This window comes from Pocillopora verrucosa, chromosome 7 (genome assembly GCF_036669915.1).
Source record: "Pocillopora verrucosa isolate sample1 chromosome 7, ASM3666991v2, whole genome shotgun sequence".
In the NCBI taxonomy this organism is placed as follows: Eukaryota; Metazoa; Cnidaria; class Anthozoa; order Scleractinia; family Pocilloporidae; genus Pocillopora; species Pocillopora verrucosa.
Genome location: NC_089318.1, coordinates 18,349,258 through 18,363,843, shown reverse-complemented (window position 1 = coordinate 18,363,843; position 14,586 = coordinate 18,349,258). Strand labels below are relative to the sequence as shown.

At 37.8% G+C, this 14,586-nt stretch overlaps 2 protein-coding genes and 1 non-coding gene across 6 annotated transcripts; 2 read left to right on the top strand and 1 right to left on the bottom strand.

Moving 5' to 3' along the window:
• The first annotated feature begins 84 nt into the window (after positions 1–84).
• LOC131780939 (mitochondrial basic amino acids transporter) lies at positions 85–7,614 on the top strand. Of its 2 annotated transcripts, XM_059097583.2 has the most exons (5): positions 85–221; positions 2,815–2,909; positions 3,015–3,058; positions 3,192–3,269; positions 4,551–7,614. In XM_059097583.2, the coding sequence occupies exons 2-5, from the start codon at positions 2,876–2,878 to the stop codon at positions 5,247–5,249; spliced, it is 855 nt and encodes a 284-aa protein (XP_058953566.2). In that variant the 5' UTR covers positions 85–221; positions 2,815–2,875; the 3' UTR covers positions 5,250–7,614. The 2 variants fall into 2 exon arrangements, with proteins under 2 accessions (XP_058953566.2, XP_058953553.2); XM_059097570.2 differs by lacking the exon at positions 85–221 and having other exon boundaries at positions 2,721–2,909.
• A 1,875-nt stretch (positions 7,615–9,489) lies between these two features.
• LOC131781087 (transcriptional repressor protein YY1-like) lies at positions 9,490–13,893 on the top strand. Of its 3 annotated transcripts, none has more exons than XM_059097745.2 (6): positions 9,490–9,966; positions 10,102–10,237; positions 11,950–12,010; positions 12,154–12,246; positions 12,477–12,542; positions 12,936–13,893. In XM_059097745.2, exons 1-6 carry the CDS (start codon positions 9,528–9,530, stop codon positions 13,110–13,112), a joined length of 972 nt encoding a protein of 323 aa, XP_058953728.1. In that variant the 5' UTR covers positions 9,490–9,527; the 3' UTR covers positions 13,113–13,893. The 3 variants fall into 3 exon arrangements, with proteins under 3 accessions (XP_058953728.1, XP_058953735.1, XP_058953741.1); XM_059097752.2 differs by having other exon boundaries at positions 9,491–9,888; XM_059097758.2 differs by having other exon boundaries at positions 9,492–9,783.
• Positions 13,894–14,437: 544 nt separating this feature from the next.
• Positions 14,438–14,509, bottom strand: Trnac-gca (transfer RNA cysteine (anticodon GCA)). The gene has a single exon. It is a non-coding gene; the product is annotated as a tRNA-Cys (tRNA).
• Between the last annotated feature and the right edge of the window lie 77 nt (positions 14,510–14,586).

The window sequence follows — 14,586 nt, the reverse complement described above, 5'->3', positions numbered from 1 at the left end:
CAATAGCGTCGCTTTGCCTTTCTGTTTAAAAACCAGAAACAACCCATAATTCCTTAATAAACTCTGACGAAGGGCTAGCGTTGGAAAGGTCCTCTGTAGAATCTCTTTACGGTGGCCAATTCACATTATCAACTCACTTGATGCAAGTAATTTATCTTCACCTTAGAAGAACCCCTTTAAGACTCAATGCAGATGAAGTAAAGGCGGCTTGAATTTGTGAGGTACGTCTCTGACGCATACAAGAAAATTTGAACTTTTCATTAGCCTTTCCTAAGGGAGTTTTATGGCTTTGTCTTGATTAGCAAGCGATGCTATCGGTGGATTCGCTCTTAACCCTGTAACCCCTGCGGATGCCTGATTGAATCTAACAGTAAGATCTAGAGAATCAAAGAAAGCATCGCCAACAAAAGAAGCCATTAATTAAGAATTTGAAGAAAACGACAAAACTTTTGAATTTGTAAAATATGTTTCGACAGAAACTTCTGTCATCTTCAGTTAATTAATGTACAAAGCGCTGGAAGTTGAATTTATAATAAGTAGAAAAATGCTAATTATGATAAATAGTGACACCAAGAAAGAAACAAAGCATAAAAGTGTGAGAATTAAAAGGATAGTTTTAGATTTACTTGATGTAATTGTGGTTTCAAAGAGGGTTGTTCTCTTTTTTGGATGTCCTGCTTGATAACAATGAGCCCAATTCTTCTCTAACCAGTGTTCACCGCAAGAAAACTTTCACTGGGTTATTAACTAATTATTTCAACTTCACCACGCACTCTTTCAAGGTAGGTCTCATTAAGACTCTCGTTGACAGGGCCTACAAGATTAATAACACCTGGCTAGGGTTTCACGAGGACATTACTAAGCTTATGGATATTCGAAAAAAGAATATTTTCCCTGCTCATTTAATCAAGAAGATTATAAACCGTTACATCACCTGGACCCAAAGCAATCATCTTCCCCGTGGTTCCCTTCCCACCAGCTACCCTACATAGGCCATTTTTCTGCTATCACCCGGAAAAAGATTCGCTATTTTATCAAGCGCTATTGCAGTGACTTGGATATCAGGTTAGTTTTCTCTTCTTTCAAGATTGGTAACTTGTTTGGTGCGAAAGACACTGTCCCTGACAGGCACCTTTCACGTGTGGTTTACAAGTTCGTAGGTGCTGGCTGTAATGCCTGTTACGTCGGCGAAACGTGCCGGCATTTTTCCACGCGTGTTAGACAGAAGTTAGACTGTGACAGGGCCTCTCGCATTTCCAAACATCTGCAAGATTCTTAATATTGTCGCGCTTTGTGTTCAGCAGAGAGCATCTCTGTTTTGGATCACGCCTCTATCGGTTTTCAACTTAAGATAAAAGAGGCTATACATATTCAAAGAGAACAACCCTCTTTGAATCAACAGTTACATCATGTAAATCCAAAACCATCCATTTAATTCTCACACTTTCATGCTTTGCCTCTCTCCTGTTTTCACCATTTATCATAAATAGCATTGTTTTACTTATTATAAATTCAACTTCTAAAGCTTTGTACATTAATTAACTGAAGATGACAGAAGTTTCTGTCCAAACATGTTTTACAAACTCAAAAGTTTTGTCGTTTTCTTCAAATTCTTGACATGCCTGCTACTATCAAGGTTAAAATTTCCGCACAGCCCAATCCTACATTATACATTCAGTTCTTGAACAGAGAAAACAATGACAAAAACATTACATTGCCATTGGGAAAATAGATTTGTTTTACAATAATATGGGGCTGTGTAGAAATTTTACCCTATCAAGACCTTTTGGAAGCCATTATTGTTAAACAAGTCAAGTTCTCCTAATCAATACCATGTTAAATGTCTAGGGAACAGCATGGAACTGAACACGCAAACTAAAGTTGAGGTGTTAAGGGTTAATTATTCAGACGCTGAACTTTTTTAGGTTCTGGCTAAAGGAGTGTTTGGTTTTCTGAATGGAACCTTACAATGAATGAGAAAAGAAAATATAAGATGGGATTATTGGAGACGCTGGGGATTAAAGATGTTTTGTGTAGTGATTGGAATCTTTTTTTTTTTTGTTATATAATTATAAGACGAAGGCGAAGTGAATATTGTTAAATATCACCCGAGACGGAGTCCAGGGGACTATTCAACAATGTTAACTGAGCCTGTGGCGAATAATTGTTTTCGTATAATTGCTCAGGTACTTTCAAATTCCGTAAATAGGGAAAGCATTTAGCATCTTTTTTCCCATTGCGTCGATTACTCGTATCAAAATGAGCAAGCAGTTTTAACATGTTTCTTTAATTCAGGGAGAAAAAACTTCGTATCCTTATTTCACCAAACTCAGCAGCATCTTTTTTGCTCATTGCAATTGGATTCTTCTATTGCGTTTATCATTTCCTCGGAAACGCAGCCATTTTGAAATAAAGTGCTCTAAGATCACCTTGTGGGAGGTAATTTAAGCAAGACATGACGCTATCCTCGACCTCAGAGCGCACGCATCTCTTTAATCACGGGAGCAATTACTAATACTTTTTAAAGGGGGTAACTTTCTAAACAGATTCGGACTCCCATTCTGCTGGTGAAAAAGACCATGGGTGGCTGCTGTGTCTCTTCCCCATGCCCCGCATTACCGTAGTAACCGTGACTGACTGGCACAAAAAGGCACTCGTCGCTTCTGATTGGTTCGCTTAGGAGAATTTTGCCTTCATCTAGGCACGAAACTGTAAACCATGCATTTCCGCCATGTGCGTTTGTATACGTGAAAGTAAAGTAGCCTTGAAGATGTGAACGTATTAACGCAATGCTAGTGTTTGATTCGCTTTCAGAACTGCGATCGTTGTTGTTTGTTACGAGTTCAAGCTAAAGTTGTAACCAGCACGGCTTGTAATGGCTTTGGATTTCGTAGCGGGATGCCTTGGAGGTTAGGTCATCTTTCCATACCTTCATGTTTCCTTGCTTTCTCCATAGGAGGTAGTAAACATTGCCTAATCCTATAAATTTCAAAATTGTTGTTTCTTTCCTTCAGGATGGTCCGGCATAGTAGTGGGACATCCCTTCGACACAGTCAAAGTAAGAAAACGCCGCATTCTAAATACAGTACAACGTTCAATTTGTTCAACCACCCTTTTTAAGACAGAATCACGCATCTATTTTATCGAAGGTTAGATCTTCAGACAGCTCAGTTGTTTATGTTTTTTTCCAGGTTCGACTTCAAACGCAAGTATCGAAACGATACGTCGGGACTATCAACTGTTTTACGCAAATTGTAAAACAAGAAACGGTTAGTAGCGGTAATATATTTGATAGTTCGAGAATTTTTGCTATAATAATGACAAACTGGGCGTTAAGATTTTCAAGTTAATTTTTCGTCAGCCGAGAACCTGAGGGTAGACCCAGTCCGTTTTTGGTTCGTAATTTATCATCTAGACAGGTAAATGACACATGATATGGTGATGTAAATTATTTAAATGGAGTGGCAAATTTACTGGCGAAACTTTTGATATTTGGCAATTGAATTAAGACAATTGACAAACCGAAAGACGCAAATTAAATGAATAATTATATTTTCAAACGTTTGTTTTCAAATTACTTAGAAATTTACACATTATGTTTGAAATCCAGGAATGGGCTGATTACGACAGACATTTCTTTTAAACCCCACAAGACTGATGAGCATCTAATTTCTCCTTAGTGTATGACTTTTAATTGAAACAATCAAGTAATGAGAATGAAGGAGTTTACCGCCTAAGAAGCTCTTGATTGTTTAATAAATTCTCCTCAGTAGAACTATAAGAAATGTGAAGAGATTAGTGTGAAGAATATGTATACTGATGTAAAGGTGTAAAGGATTGAATTAGAGACTTCTTGTGAGGTCATCAGCAGTTCTCACCTGTGTAACTTTTTGTGCAGTCATTTTCAAGAGCTGGTCAAAATTGCTGGGTAGTCAGATACTTTCACATCAGTTTACCACAGGTGCTGATGAAAAAGTTATTAAAATATCAATGAAGAATTTATGTTGAGGCCATATCCCAGTGTTAACTGGGATTAAATGCATAATTTATCGGTGACATTACCTGTGTGACAGGAAAACTGAAAATCTCTCTTGTAGTATACAAGGTTTCAAGGAAATCTTGAGGATTTCACAAACTGATAGAAAAAATTAACAGATCAGGTATATTTCAGGGGCAACTCACATTCTTGCTAGTTCATAAATTCTGTAAAATTGACACGTCACACATAAGGTTTGGCCTCAATCACACGTCGCACATAATTCCTTTTCCACTCCTCTTTCAGAACTGGCTTGAAGGTTCATGCAAACTTTGCAGAATGCCAGGGACATTTAACTTGGATGAATAGTTCTGAGTCTTAGGTGAAATCTGATGAATCAACTGGGTGTCCACAATAACCTGGTCACCCATTATCTGCAATTTGGTTGTGACTTTCAAACTTGTTGTCAGCCTTACATCTAGGGGTTTTATTTAGGGAAATGTTTCTTCAATGGTAGGTTTTAATCTATTTAATGTGATAACTCCTGTTGAAATTTGTTTGCCTCTTGACACAGGTGTTTGGTTTGTACAAAGGCATGTTGTCCCCAATGGCTGGTGTAGGGCTGATAAATGCTATCATATTTGGGGTCCATGGGAATTTGTCACGCCTGCTTGAGCCAGGTTTATCCAGTCAGTGTATTGCAGGAGGTGTGGCAGGTGCAGTTCAGTCGATTGTTTGCTGCCCAATGGAATTAGCAAAAACTCTTGTGCAGGTTCAAAACACTTCTAAGCCATTGTACCATGGATCAATTGATTGCTTACAGAAGATTTACAAGAAAAATGGCATCACAGGATTGTACAAGGGGATGACTATAACACTCACTAGAGAAATCCCCAGCTTTGCTATATACTTTGGAACATTTGAGTTTTTTTGCAATACAATGACACCTGAGGGAGATGGTGCTGGTCATATTGGACCTTTAGGATTGCTGCTTGCAGGAGGATTAAGTGGTATATCATCCTGGTTTTTCACTTATCCAATAGATGTTGTTAAATCAAGGTTCCAGGCAGATGGTGAAGGAAAGAACCGCAGATATCAGAGCATTTTGGACTGTGTTAAAAAAACCTACAAGAGTGGTGGGCTCCATGCTTTCTCCCAAGGATTATCAGCTACAATTCTGAGAGCATTCCCCACCAATGCAGCCACTCTAGCAACTGTTACTGTCACCTTAAGGATTGCCAGAGACCATAAGAAACAGGCTGAATTTGCATAGTAATGCAGCGCATAAACTCTTGTTACATAACAGGAAACAGATTTTAGGATTGCAGGTATGCTGAATAAACTTAATTTGAAGTTTAAATTTCTAATTGCCCCCGCAGGGTTTTTGGCCCCAGAGGGCCAAAAACCCGAGGAAGCACCTTAGGACTCCCCGTGTAATATAGAGGAAGACTGGAGAAGAGAGAATGTGGGTATTTTCGGTAGATCATAACCAGAAAAAATCTCGATTTGATCGCTTGCATGGCCGTAAGGTATCAACGTTTTTCCTGCAAATGGTCATGGGCTGCCAATAAAAAGATACGTGCGCGAGGACTTTTAGGATCGGCGTCTTTGACACGAGATTTGTCCTAGTATAGAGGAAGACTGGAGAAGAGAGAATGTAGGCCCTCTTAAGGTATAATTTTGTGTCTAATAACTATATAATAATAAATTGTTCTTCAATGCTGTCTATAAATTGTTCTCCAATGCCACCTATAACATTCCAATGTTAAAACTCACCCAAGTCCCTACATTCTGCTTCTTCTTGATCGTGAAGAACAAACAAATCCTAAGTTAAACCACACAGCAAAAAAAAAAAAAAAACCCCAAGCACTTCCCAAAACTACATTTTGTACACTTGTAGTATTTTGAGATCCAAAATTACTAACACCAAAGTACTGAGCCGCAATTCCGTAACAGCATAACAGAAAAATTACACAACTGTAAACAACAAGCCCAACTCAAAAAAAAAAAAAAAAGAAAATGGTACTGTAGGGCGGGGGCAGCTCTAGTGAGAACTATAACTAGTTGTATATTAAGGGGACTCTGTTACCATATTTTGTACAAGTCTTAGTTAAAGAAAATTCCTGAAATAGCTATTTACTAGGGAATTTAGTAAAGAGTTAAATTGAAAATTGACTGAAAAGGAATCGAAATGGCAGAGGTTAAGTCAGATTAAAAATAATGTACCTCTGGTTTTCTCTGATTCCATTTAAAATCTTGATAACAATTTGCTTCTACTTATAAGCTTTTGTAAGTTTTAGCAGTAAAATATTGGTCTTTCGGGCTTAAAGAGAAAAGCAATTATTATAGTACATTTATTACTCCCTAGCTTTCAGAACTGTTTGGATAAATTAACTTACTTATAAAATGGTAGCTCATTAAATGAGGTTGTTTAACTTGGAGACAATGCAGCTGTTATATTTTTTATTTTATCGCATGTAAACTGGTATGACACATCTGATAAGGTATTGCATAAGGTATTGGAGGTTTTATAATGTAAAGGTTTTGCAAACTTAGGAATAAATATTATAAGTAGCTAATGTTACATATGTAGGGGTATTTTTAACATACTATTTAAGGTAATATCATATGGTATGCAGTTATTTTCAGCTAAAGCCCAAATATGTTTTGTATCCTGAATCACTCAGCAAACATAGTATGTTATATCTAATGTAACCCTGTAATTCCCAAGATCTGATTGTTAACTCTCCCTCCAACTGTTACACATTTCCTCGTAAATTAGTTATGAGAATTTGATGTTAGATCAAGATAAGAACTCCTATCTGATAAGTTTGAGTATTCTCATTACATGTCTGTGGGATGCATTATGGATGTTATAGGGAGAAGTTACATGTTGATCACCTTTCGGAAATGAAGGGTGAAGGACCCACGCAGGTTTTTACAGGCTCCATACAGCATGAATTGCATGGACTAAAATTTTCTATGTAAGGTAAAGGGGATTGAAGGGGTAAAATAATCTACCAATGTAATATTGTATATTTTATTGTTATTGGTTTGTTAATGGTTTGATTTTTTACAATTTATTGTTTGGTGTAAACTAATTCCTCATCCATTAGACTGTGAAATGATATCCTTGGGAATAGATGCCTGGTAAAACAAGATTTTAAAGAATTTGAGATGAGCTATTTAATATATTTTTCTCACAAGGTATTTATAAGATTTAGTTTTTCCTTCTATTTAATTGGTAATGTTTGTAATGTAATTTATTTCTTCATCTATTTAAGTGTTAGGTAAGTGTAAGAAGTCACTTAAAATAGAGCATTATGTGATTTATAGACACAACTGATGTTTTAAAAGCTTTTGTCATTCATGGAGCTTTATGCAATGCTAGAAAGCTTATGTGATTTTCAATTTAAGAATTTCTGGACAAATTAAACAATTTTATCAGATTTTTGTCAAGACAGGTATATCTATTTCCTTGGATATCAATTTGATAGATGATAACTGTAACTGCTAAAATTGGAGAAGGAGTGTATATTTTCCTTGGTATAATGGGAGCTAAATGTTTTCATCTTAATGGCATTTAAAAATGTGACATGGGAAAAAGGACTCTATATTAAACTGTAACAATTCTGTGAGCTTGCTTTTGCATTTTGAGTTACAAATATTACAAGAATCTTATATTTTCATGTGAGATCTTTGATTTACTGAAAGTTGATTTTCAGAAGAAAAAAGGAGAAAGGAGTACCTTTTACTGTATGGTGTCAAATCTAAGAGGGCCCCACTCCAACGAAGTGCCAACGCCCCAAAACGTCAGCTTAAGAAACTCTTTACACTGGCTAATTCACACTATCAACACAGTTAATGAACCAAATGAACTTATAAAAATCCCTGAGTGATGCAGCATAACAGTTTGTTCAGAAACTTACCTTCTTTACCTCAGGAAATGCTTTTTAAAAGTGCGTTTATATGTTTTAGAGAACAAACCAACCTGTTCTCTTTTAAAGCTGGAATACTTGAAGTTTTGAGTTAGTCATTGACAGCATTACTGTCTCACTATCTAACGGATAGTTCCATGAGAAAGTGACAAGTACTTATAGCACCAAAAGAGTCAGTTTCAAGGAGGTATCTCTCCTATTTCCATCAAAGAAATAGTTGGCTTTGATATACACTGTCCTGGTGCGACCCTCGCGCTCGGTTAGCCGTTGAAAAGTTACTTGTATTTTGCATTTCCTCATCGTCCAACGGTTGTCGATGGGAAAGCGGACGCGTCAGCCGTACCCTCCGTACCCTCCCCACCCCCCCCCCCCCCCCAAGGTGAAACGGAAGCTTCCGTCCTGGTTCGAGACCTGGCTGGAACTGTAGTGTAATATATAATTTTGGTCAGTCCTGGGAGTGGAAGGGATAATCTCATCATTAATTTGTATGATCTTTTATTTTATTTCCATTACATGAAATAAATTACATGGCTACTCAGTCCAGAAACAGTTTGGCCACCGTTTATGATGCTTTTCTTTCTGAATATTCCTCATACTTATTTTTGCTAAACAAACTTTCATTTTCTTTTGCGACGAGCAATGATATTCTTTCAACCAAAAATCTTAGCCTTCATTGAGGAAATCGACCCGCCTGCTGAAAGATGCTCGTAGCTGCTGAAGGCTGGTACGTGATCAGTAGACTTGACAGTTGCATCAAGAGACAATGCATCTATTAATAGATTAGCATATGAATAAGCTTAGAAAGACAATCAGACCTCTCCCCAAAGGCCACCTCCTTGACAGACGAATATGGCTGCCGTAAACAGGTGACGGGTAGGGGAGGTGTTGGTGGTGGGGAAGGGGAGGGGCGGGGGAGGGGTGGTAGGGTTTAATAAAGGGTACAACATCTTTATTTCAGTTTTTTGTTGTTGTTGTTTGTTTGATGCTCATGAAAATGAATATCTTACACACCAAACATACAAAAGAAGCAAAGTTGATGTTGAGAGTGAATGTGTAAAATAAGGAGCCTATTACTCCTGGTAAAATCAAATCTTGTGTTTAATTGAAATACGTTCGCGGAAGTCTCTCAGCTCCGTGAGAGTGAATTTTTCTTTGTCATTGGATTTATTATTTTATTTTCTTATTCTCATTTTCATTTCATTTATTCTTTCATCCGTTGATTTTCTCTGTTTTTCGGAAGGAGGGACTTCAAGAACTGAATATTTTTTAGCAATATTGTAGCGAAAACATCTCTTGAATTAAACTAATGTATTCTTGTATTTCTCGTTACCATGTTCCCACCGATAGCGTAGCTCTATTCTTCTGAATATAAACACACATACAACCTACAATTCCTCTCTTCGCTTTGACGTAAGGCTAACGCTCGGAACACCAGCTTTGAAACTCTTTACAATGGCCAATTTACGTTGTAAATTCAGTTGATAATACCAAATTTTTTTGTTCTGATTGGCTCGGCAAGTACAGTGCCCACGTGGTCTGTCTGACTTCGAAATGAGGTTGAATATTTCAGTTGACAGTGAGCACCCCCAGCGTAGGTAACTTCAGGCGCCAACATGGCCGACTTAACCACTGGTGTGGCCGAAGTCGAAGTTGAGGTGGAAACTATGGTGGAACCTCAACAAGAAGTTCAAATTGAGACGCAGCCTATGATAGCCCTTCAGCCTCTGACTGAGCCTGAGAACGAAGAAATCGTTGTTCAAACGACTGAAGAAGTTATCGAGGAATCAAAACACGCCATAGTTGAAGAAGTGTCTATCTCCACGACTCCTTCAGGCAAACAGAGAAAAAGCAGAGGAAGCAGGACTAAAGGTCTGGGAAGATCGGGAAAGGGTCATGTTAACTCTACTACATCGAGTGCGTCAAACGCCTCGAACAGTGAGAGAGGGGGTGGTATTGGAGATACTGAACGCTCAGGTACGCGCAAATGGGAACAAAAGCAAGTTCAAATAAAGACTCTCGAAGGCGAATTTGCCGTGACAATGTGGGCGTCGGGTACGTTTCTGTAAAATGGGCGCCCTTCTTTTTCAGATTAAGTTGGTTTTAAGAGTTAAGCATTCCTGCGAGGCAGGAAAATCTCATATTTTCATTTGTGTTTCTTGTCTTGTACGGGCTATGGTGACGCTATAGAGGAGAAAAAAGCTCAGCAAGAAGAGTTGAATCAAGCTCCCGACTTCACCGAGTACATGACTGGAAAAAAGATACCTCCTGGTGGTCTTCCTGGAATTGATTTAAGTGATCCGAAACAGTTAGCAGAGTTTGCGAGGTAAGATGACTTTTCGTCCAGTTTGGCAGCCATTTTGAAATCCCATGACAAACAGCAGCCTTTGTTACAACCAAAATGGCGGACTGCATCATGGCCGCCGTTCGTTCGATGCAAAATGATAATCTGTGCTATTTCTATACTATCCTTTGTAAAGGATACTTATTGGCTTGTTGCATGTTACAAGATATATTCGTGGATTTTCTACCTACAATTTTAAAGTTCTCTTCAGTATGGAGTACACGAAACAGAATCATGCGTTTTTTTTTTCGATAAACAAAAGGTTCTCTTCCGCAGTGAAATTAACCGTTCAGCGTTGGTTGTTTGAACACATTTTGATATACTTCTCAGTTCCCTGTCGTGAAATGTTGGTGACTTGGCCCTGTCAAATCTTTTAATTTGTTGTTTCGTCATTTTTACTTTTCTGCGAGCTTTTGAAGTATTATGGCAATTTTGGGGGAAAATACAGAAAACACGAATACACTCTTGAAAGGACAGAAACAACGATTACGAAATGGGAGCTAGTCATAAAAATGTGATATTGTTAATTCCGTGTGTGTATTTCTCGTTTGTTATGTTCTAAAAATTTGTACATAGTACAAAATGAAATGAGGTATTTGCTGCCCAGGCCTGTTGCTGCCTATTTTATTTTGTGTTGTTCAATTCAAGGTCTAGCAATCTTTTGTTGTAAATGTCACCAAATCTGCAAATTTGAGTGATGTTAGAATAATTTTAGACACAAGGAGAAGGTGTTAAAAACAGCTAAGAGGTTAATTCACTAGAATTGTTGAAATATGCATTGTTCTCTGAGTTCTGTACAAGGCCTCTGCCATAGACTTAAAGGAAGTAGTTGATCCTTCTGCCCAACTACAATGTGTCGTTTTTCAACAATGCATAGTGATTTGGAATATATAAGATGGGAACTTAAATGTATGCAATTCTTTGTAAAGGATGTGAATTGAAAGGAAAATGGTGAAATTAGCAGACACTGGTTTCATTTCCCCATTGTTTATGTCTATCTATGTTGTGCAGGGTTTTCTCTAAGTTTTTAAGGGGTATATTTGACTGGAAATCAGCCTGTGACTTCAATTTTTTTATCCTTAGTTCATTATGTATTCCAGTGGGAGATGAAGAGTTAACCCCTGTTGGTTGATTGTGTTGTGTTCATCTGAGAGACTTTTGACTCTTGCAGTGCCTTTCTCCATTTAGGAATGTAAATGGGTATCAGCAAAGGGAGTGGAGGGGGGAGGGGGTGGGGGAGTAATCTGCGATGGACTAGCATCCCTTCCAGGGAAGTCTGCATCTCTTCTTGTAGCTTCATGCTGCAGAAACCAGGAGGATTTGTGAAGATTAGTCACATGTGACTTGTGTCTTTTACTTGGCTTGTTGCTATGACATCTAAGGTAGTTAGTCAGACCTTGCAGAGAAATCAGCAAAGTTTGCTGCCTTTTAATTGAACCCTATTCTAAGCTATGAATTTTGTAGGCTTGTAGTGGCAAAAGCCTCAAAGAAACTAGATATTTTGCCTTTTTTCTCCTTGTTTTGGCTGGATTGTGTTTTTTCAAGGAAGTGTCTATTGATATGCCACATTTTTTCTTAAAGTATATACTGTCAGTTTACCCAAAACAAAATAGGATTTTTATTTGAAAGAAATAATTAAAGCAGAATCACACCTGAACCCCTGCTTAGTAAGGAAAGGTTTATATGTTTTGCAGGATGAGACCAAAGAAGATGAAAGAGGAAGAAGGAGCAAGAACAATAGCTTGTCCGCATAAAGTAAGAAGCTTTTCATCGCAAATCTAATCCTTGAACTGTGTTGCAGCAGGGAACAAAAGAGTGTGTTGAATTAATTGTGCCCAGACCTCACAGGTGGTGTGCACAAAACTGTTTTGACTAAGTTTGTACTTGCTTTGTTTTAGGGTTGCACAAAGATGTTTCGAGATAACTCTGCCATGCGAAAACACTTACATACGCATGGACCAAGAGTCCATGTCTGCGCTGAATGTGGCAAGGTATGTAGCCTTGTTTATAATGTATTTGGAATTCACTGTCATCTTTCCTGATATAATGCAAAGGTCTTTCTTCCCCTAGTTATTTTTTCAAAAATTATGCTGAGGAATTTGTAAGCAATATTCATCAGTGAACAGCCCTTCTGTCTGAAGTTAATGAGTGATTTTTATCACTCACTCTTGGTATCACATCTGATATTGCCAATTTCAGTTCATTCAATTTCTTGTTTTAGGCTTTTGTGGAGAGTTCGAAACTTAAGAGACATCAACTTGTTCATACTGGTGAAAAACCTTTCCAGGTATGAGTGTTTGTTTGGTGTGGTTTCACCTTTTTATTTTTACCCTTTGACTCCTAAGCATGATCAGCACCTCATTTCTCCTTACAATATCACCCCTGAATTAAACATTAGGATCACAAGTTAGAATAAAGAAAATGATCACCACCTGAGAGAAGCTCTTGATTGATAAACAAATTCTTCTTGTAAGCCCCTTAGGAAGTGTATAGAGATGAAGTAGGGATAATATGTGTAGTGACGTCGGGGTGTAATCCCTCTGTTTATGATAATACGTTTCTTGGTTGGAAAACCCAAAGAGTAGAGTGTCATGTCAAGACAATATCCTTGACATAATGTAGCTTAAAAAAAATGCCCATGTTCATTAGTGTGGTAATATTTTTTTTATTTTCATAACAGTGTACATTTGAAGGCTGTGGTAAGAGATTCTCGTTGGATTTCAACCTACGTACTCATGTTCGTATCCACACTGGTGACAGACCGTATGTCTGTCCTTTTGATTCCTGTAACAAGAGGTTTGCTCAGTCAACAAATCTCAAGTCGCATATCTTGACACATGCAAAAGGAGGGAAATAAAATGCTATTCTCAAGGACTCTGGCAAACTGTGTACAGATTTTCATGGATGGAACCTTTTTGAGTTCACAGAGGAATCTTGTGTCAAGGGTTCCGTGCAACTTTGATAGAATTTCTAGATACAGCCATGTACATTTTACAGTCGTTTCTTCCATACTTACCCCTAAATCTAGCACAAACATGGCTTCTATCCATCAAGAAGGTTTCTGCTTCTAGGGAAGTCTCCTTAGAGGTTAGCAGATTGATTAAAGAGGACATTGTTGTTGTTGTGGATTGGCTCTTGAAAGTCAAGGTTGCATATCAGTGTAGTAGCTTTTTACTTAGTCATCCTAAAGTACCGTAGCAGTGTTGTAAGTCATCTCTCACTTGCTCTTGACTCAATGGACTTTTGTACTGATATGCAGCATTTACTGTCAGTGACATGATGCCCTTTTTCTTTTCAACTTAAATGTTCAGTATAGTATTTTAGCATCGGCCACTGCTTCGCGATTCTTAATTGATGTTTACAAAGTCAAACCAGCTTTTGTTATAAGAAAAGTGGGAAGCAGGTATTTTAATCAGAGGGAAAGCCTTTTCTTTGTTTTATTTGAGAGTTCTTCTGGAACAGAAGCCAAAAGTGTATTATAAAAGGTGATTTTTAACCTTCTTGCTCTCTTACTGGCTCATTGTGCAAGTCTAGTTCATGAACATTGTTAGTTGCTGTAAAAAAGTTCAACTATTTCACTGTAATGCCTGTACATGTACATCTGATCTCAATGTAGTATTAAAGTGGTCATTAAAACATTTTGACTTGTCAGGGTGCATTTCTGAAATAAATGTTTAGTGGTGTGGAAGCATTCTTAAAATATAAAAGCAGAGGATTAGTGTGAAGTAACTGAAAAATAAGAAAATTAGCTCATGCAAAGGAGAAAGTTCCATAGAGAATTAAGTTTAGAAGCAGGAAAAATCTTGCATCCCTGATGTCTAATGAATACCATGTGCAGAGGATTATGCAGCAACATTCCAAGACGTCTTTTGTGGACCCCCTATGCACTATTGTTCCGACACAAGACACCGAAATTCTTTTAACGGCAGGAGCATATTACACTTCTCAATGAGAAGAATTTAAAATTTACTTGTCTTTAAGTAAAACGTTTCAAAGTTTATTCAGGCACTAAAGGAAAATTTCAACAAAGAGCATTCCCGGACCGTCCACGAGGAATCACTAATTAAAAGTTCGGTCAAAGAGAACGACGAGCCATTCTAATTAAACAAAAAAAAGTAGCTAAATCGGATAAGTTCTGTTAACTGCTCGTCTCTTACAAGAAAATTTCTTTACAAGAAGCAAAGGGGGCAACCGGGATTGAACCGGTGACCTCTCGATCTGCAGTCGAATGCTCTACCACTGAGCTATGCCCCCACTCCTCTACATTCAGCGCTAAAATTTCTTTGTCATACGCTACATTTTGCATCACTCTGGCTTTCCCTTCCTCATAT

Bases quoted from the DNA above. Each gene is read 5' to 3' on its own strand.
- LOC131780939 (XM_059097583.2), top strand. From the start codon at position 2,876: ATGGCTTTGGATTTCGTAGCGGGATGCCTTGGAG. The intron at 3,059-3,191 runs GTAAGAAAACGC...GTTTTTTTCCAG, and splicing joins ATCCCTTCGACACAGTCAAA to GTTCGACTTCAAACGCAAGT. The intron at 3,270-4,550 runs GTTAGTAGCGGT...CTCTTGACACAG, and splicing joins AAATTGTAAAACAAGAAACG to GTGTTTGGTTTGTACAAAGG.
- LOC131781087 (XM_059097745.2), top strand. From the start codon at position 9,528: ATGGCCGACTTAACCACTGGTGTGGCCGAAGTCGAAGTTGAGGTGGAA. The intron at 12,011-12,153 runs GTAAGAAGCTTT...GCTTTGTTTTAG, and splicing joins CAATAGCTTGTCCGCATAAA to GGTTGCACAAAGATGTTTCG. The intron at 12,247-12,476 runs GTATGTAGCCTT...TTCTTGTTTTAG, and splicing joins TCTGCGCTGAATGTGGCAAG to GCTTTTGTGGAGAGTTCGAA.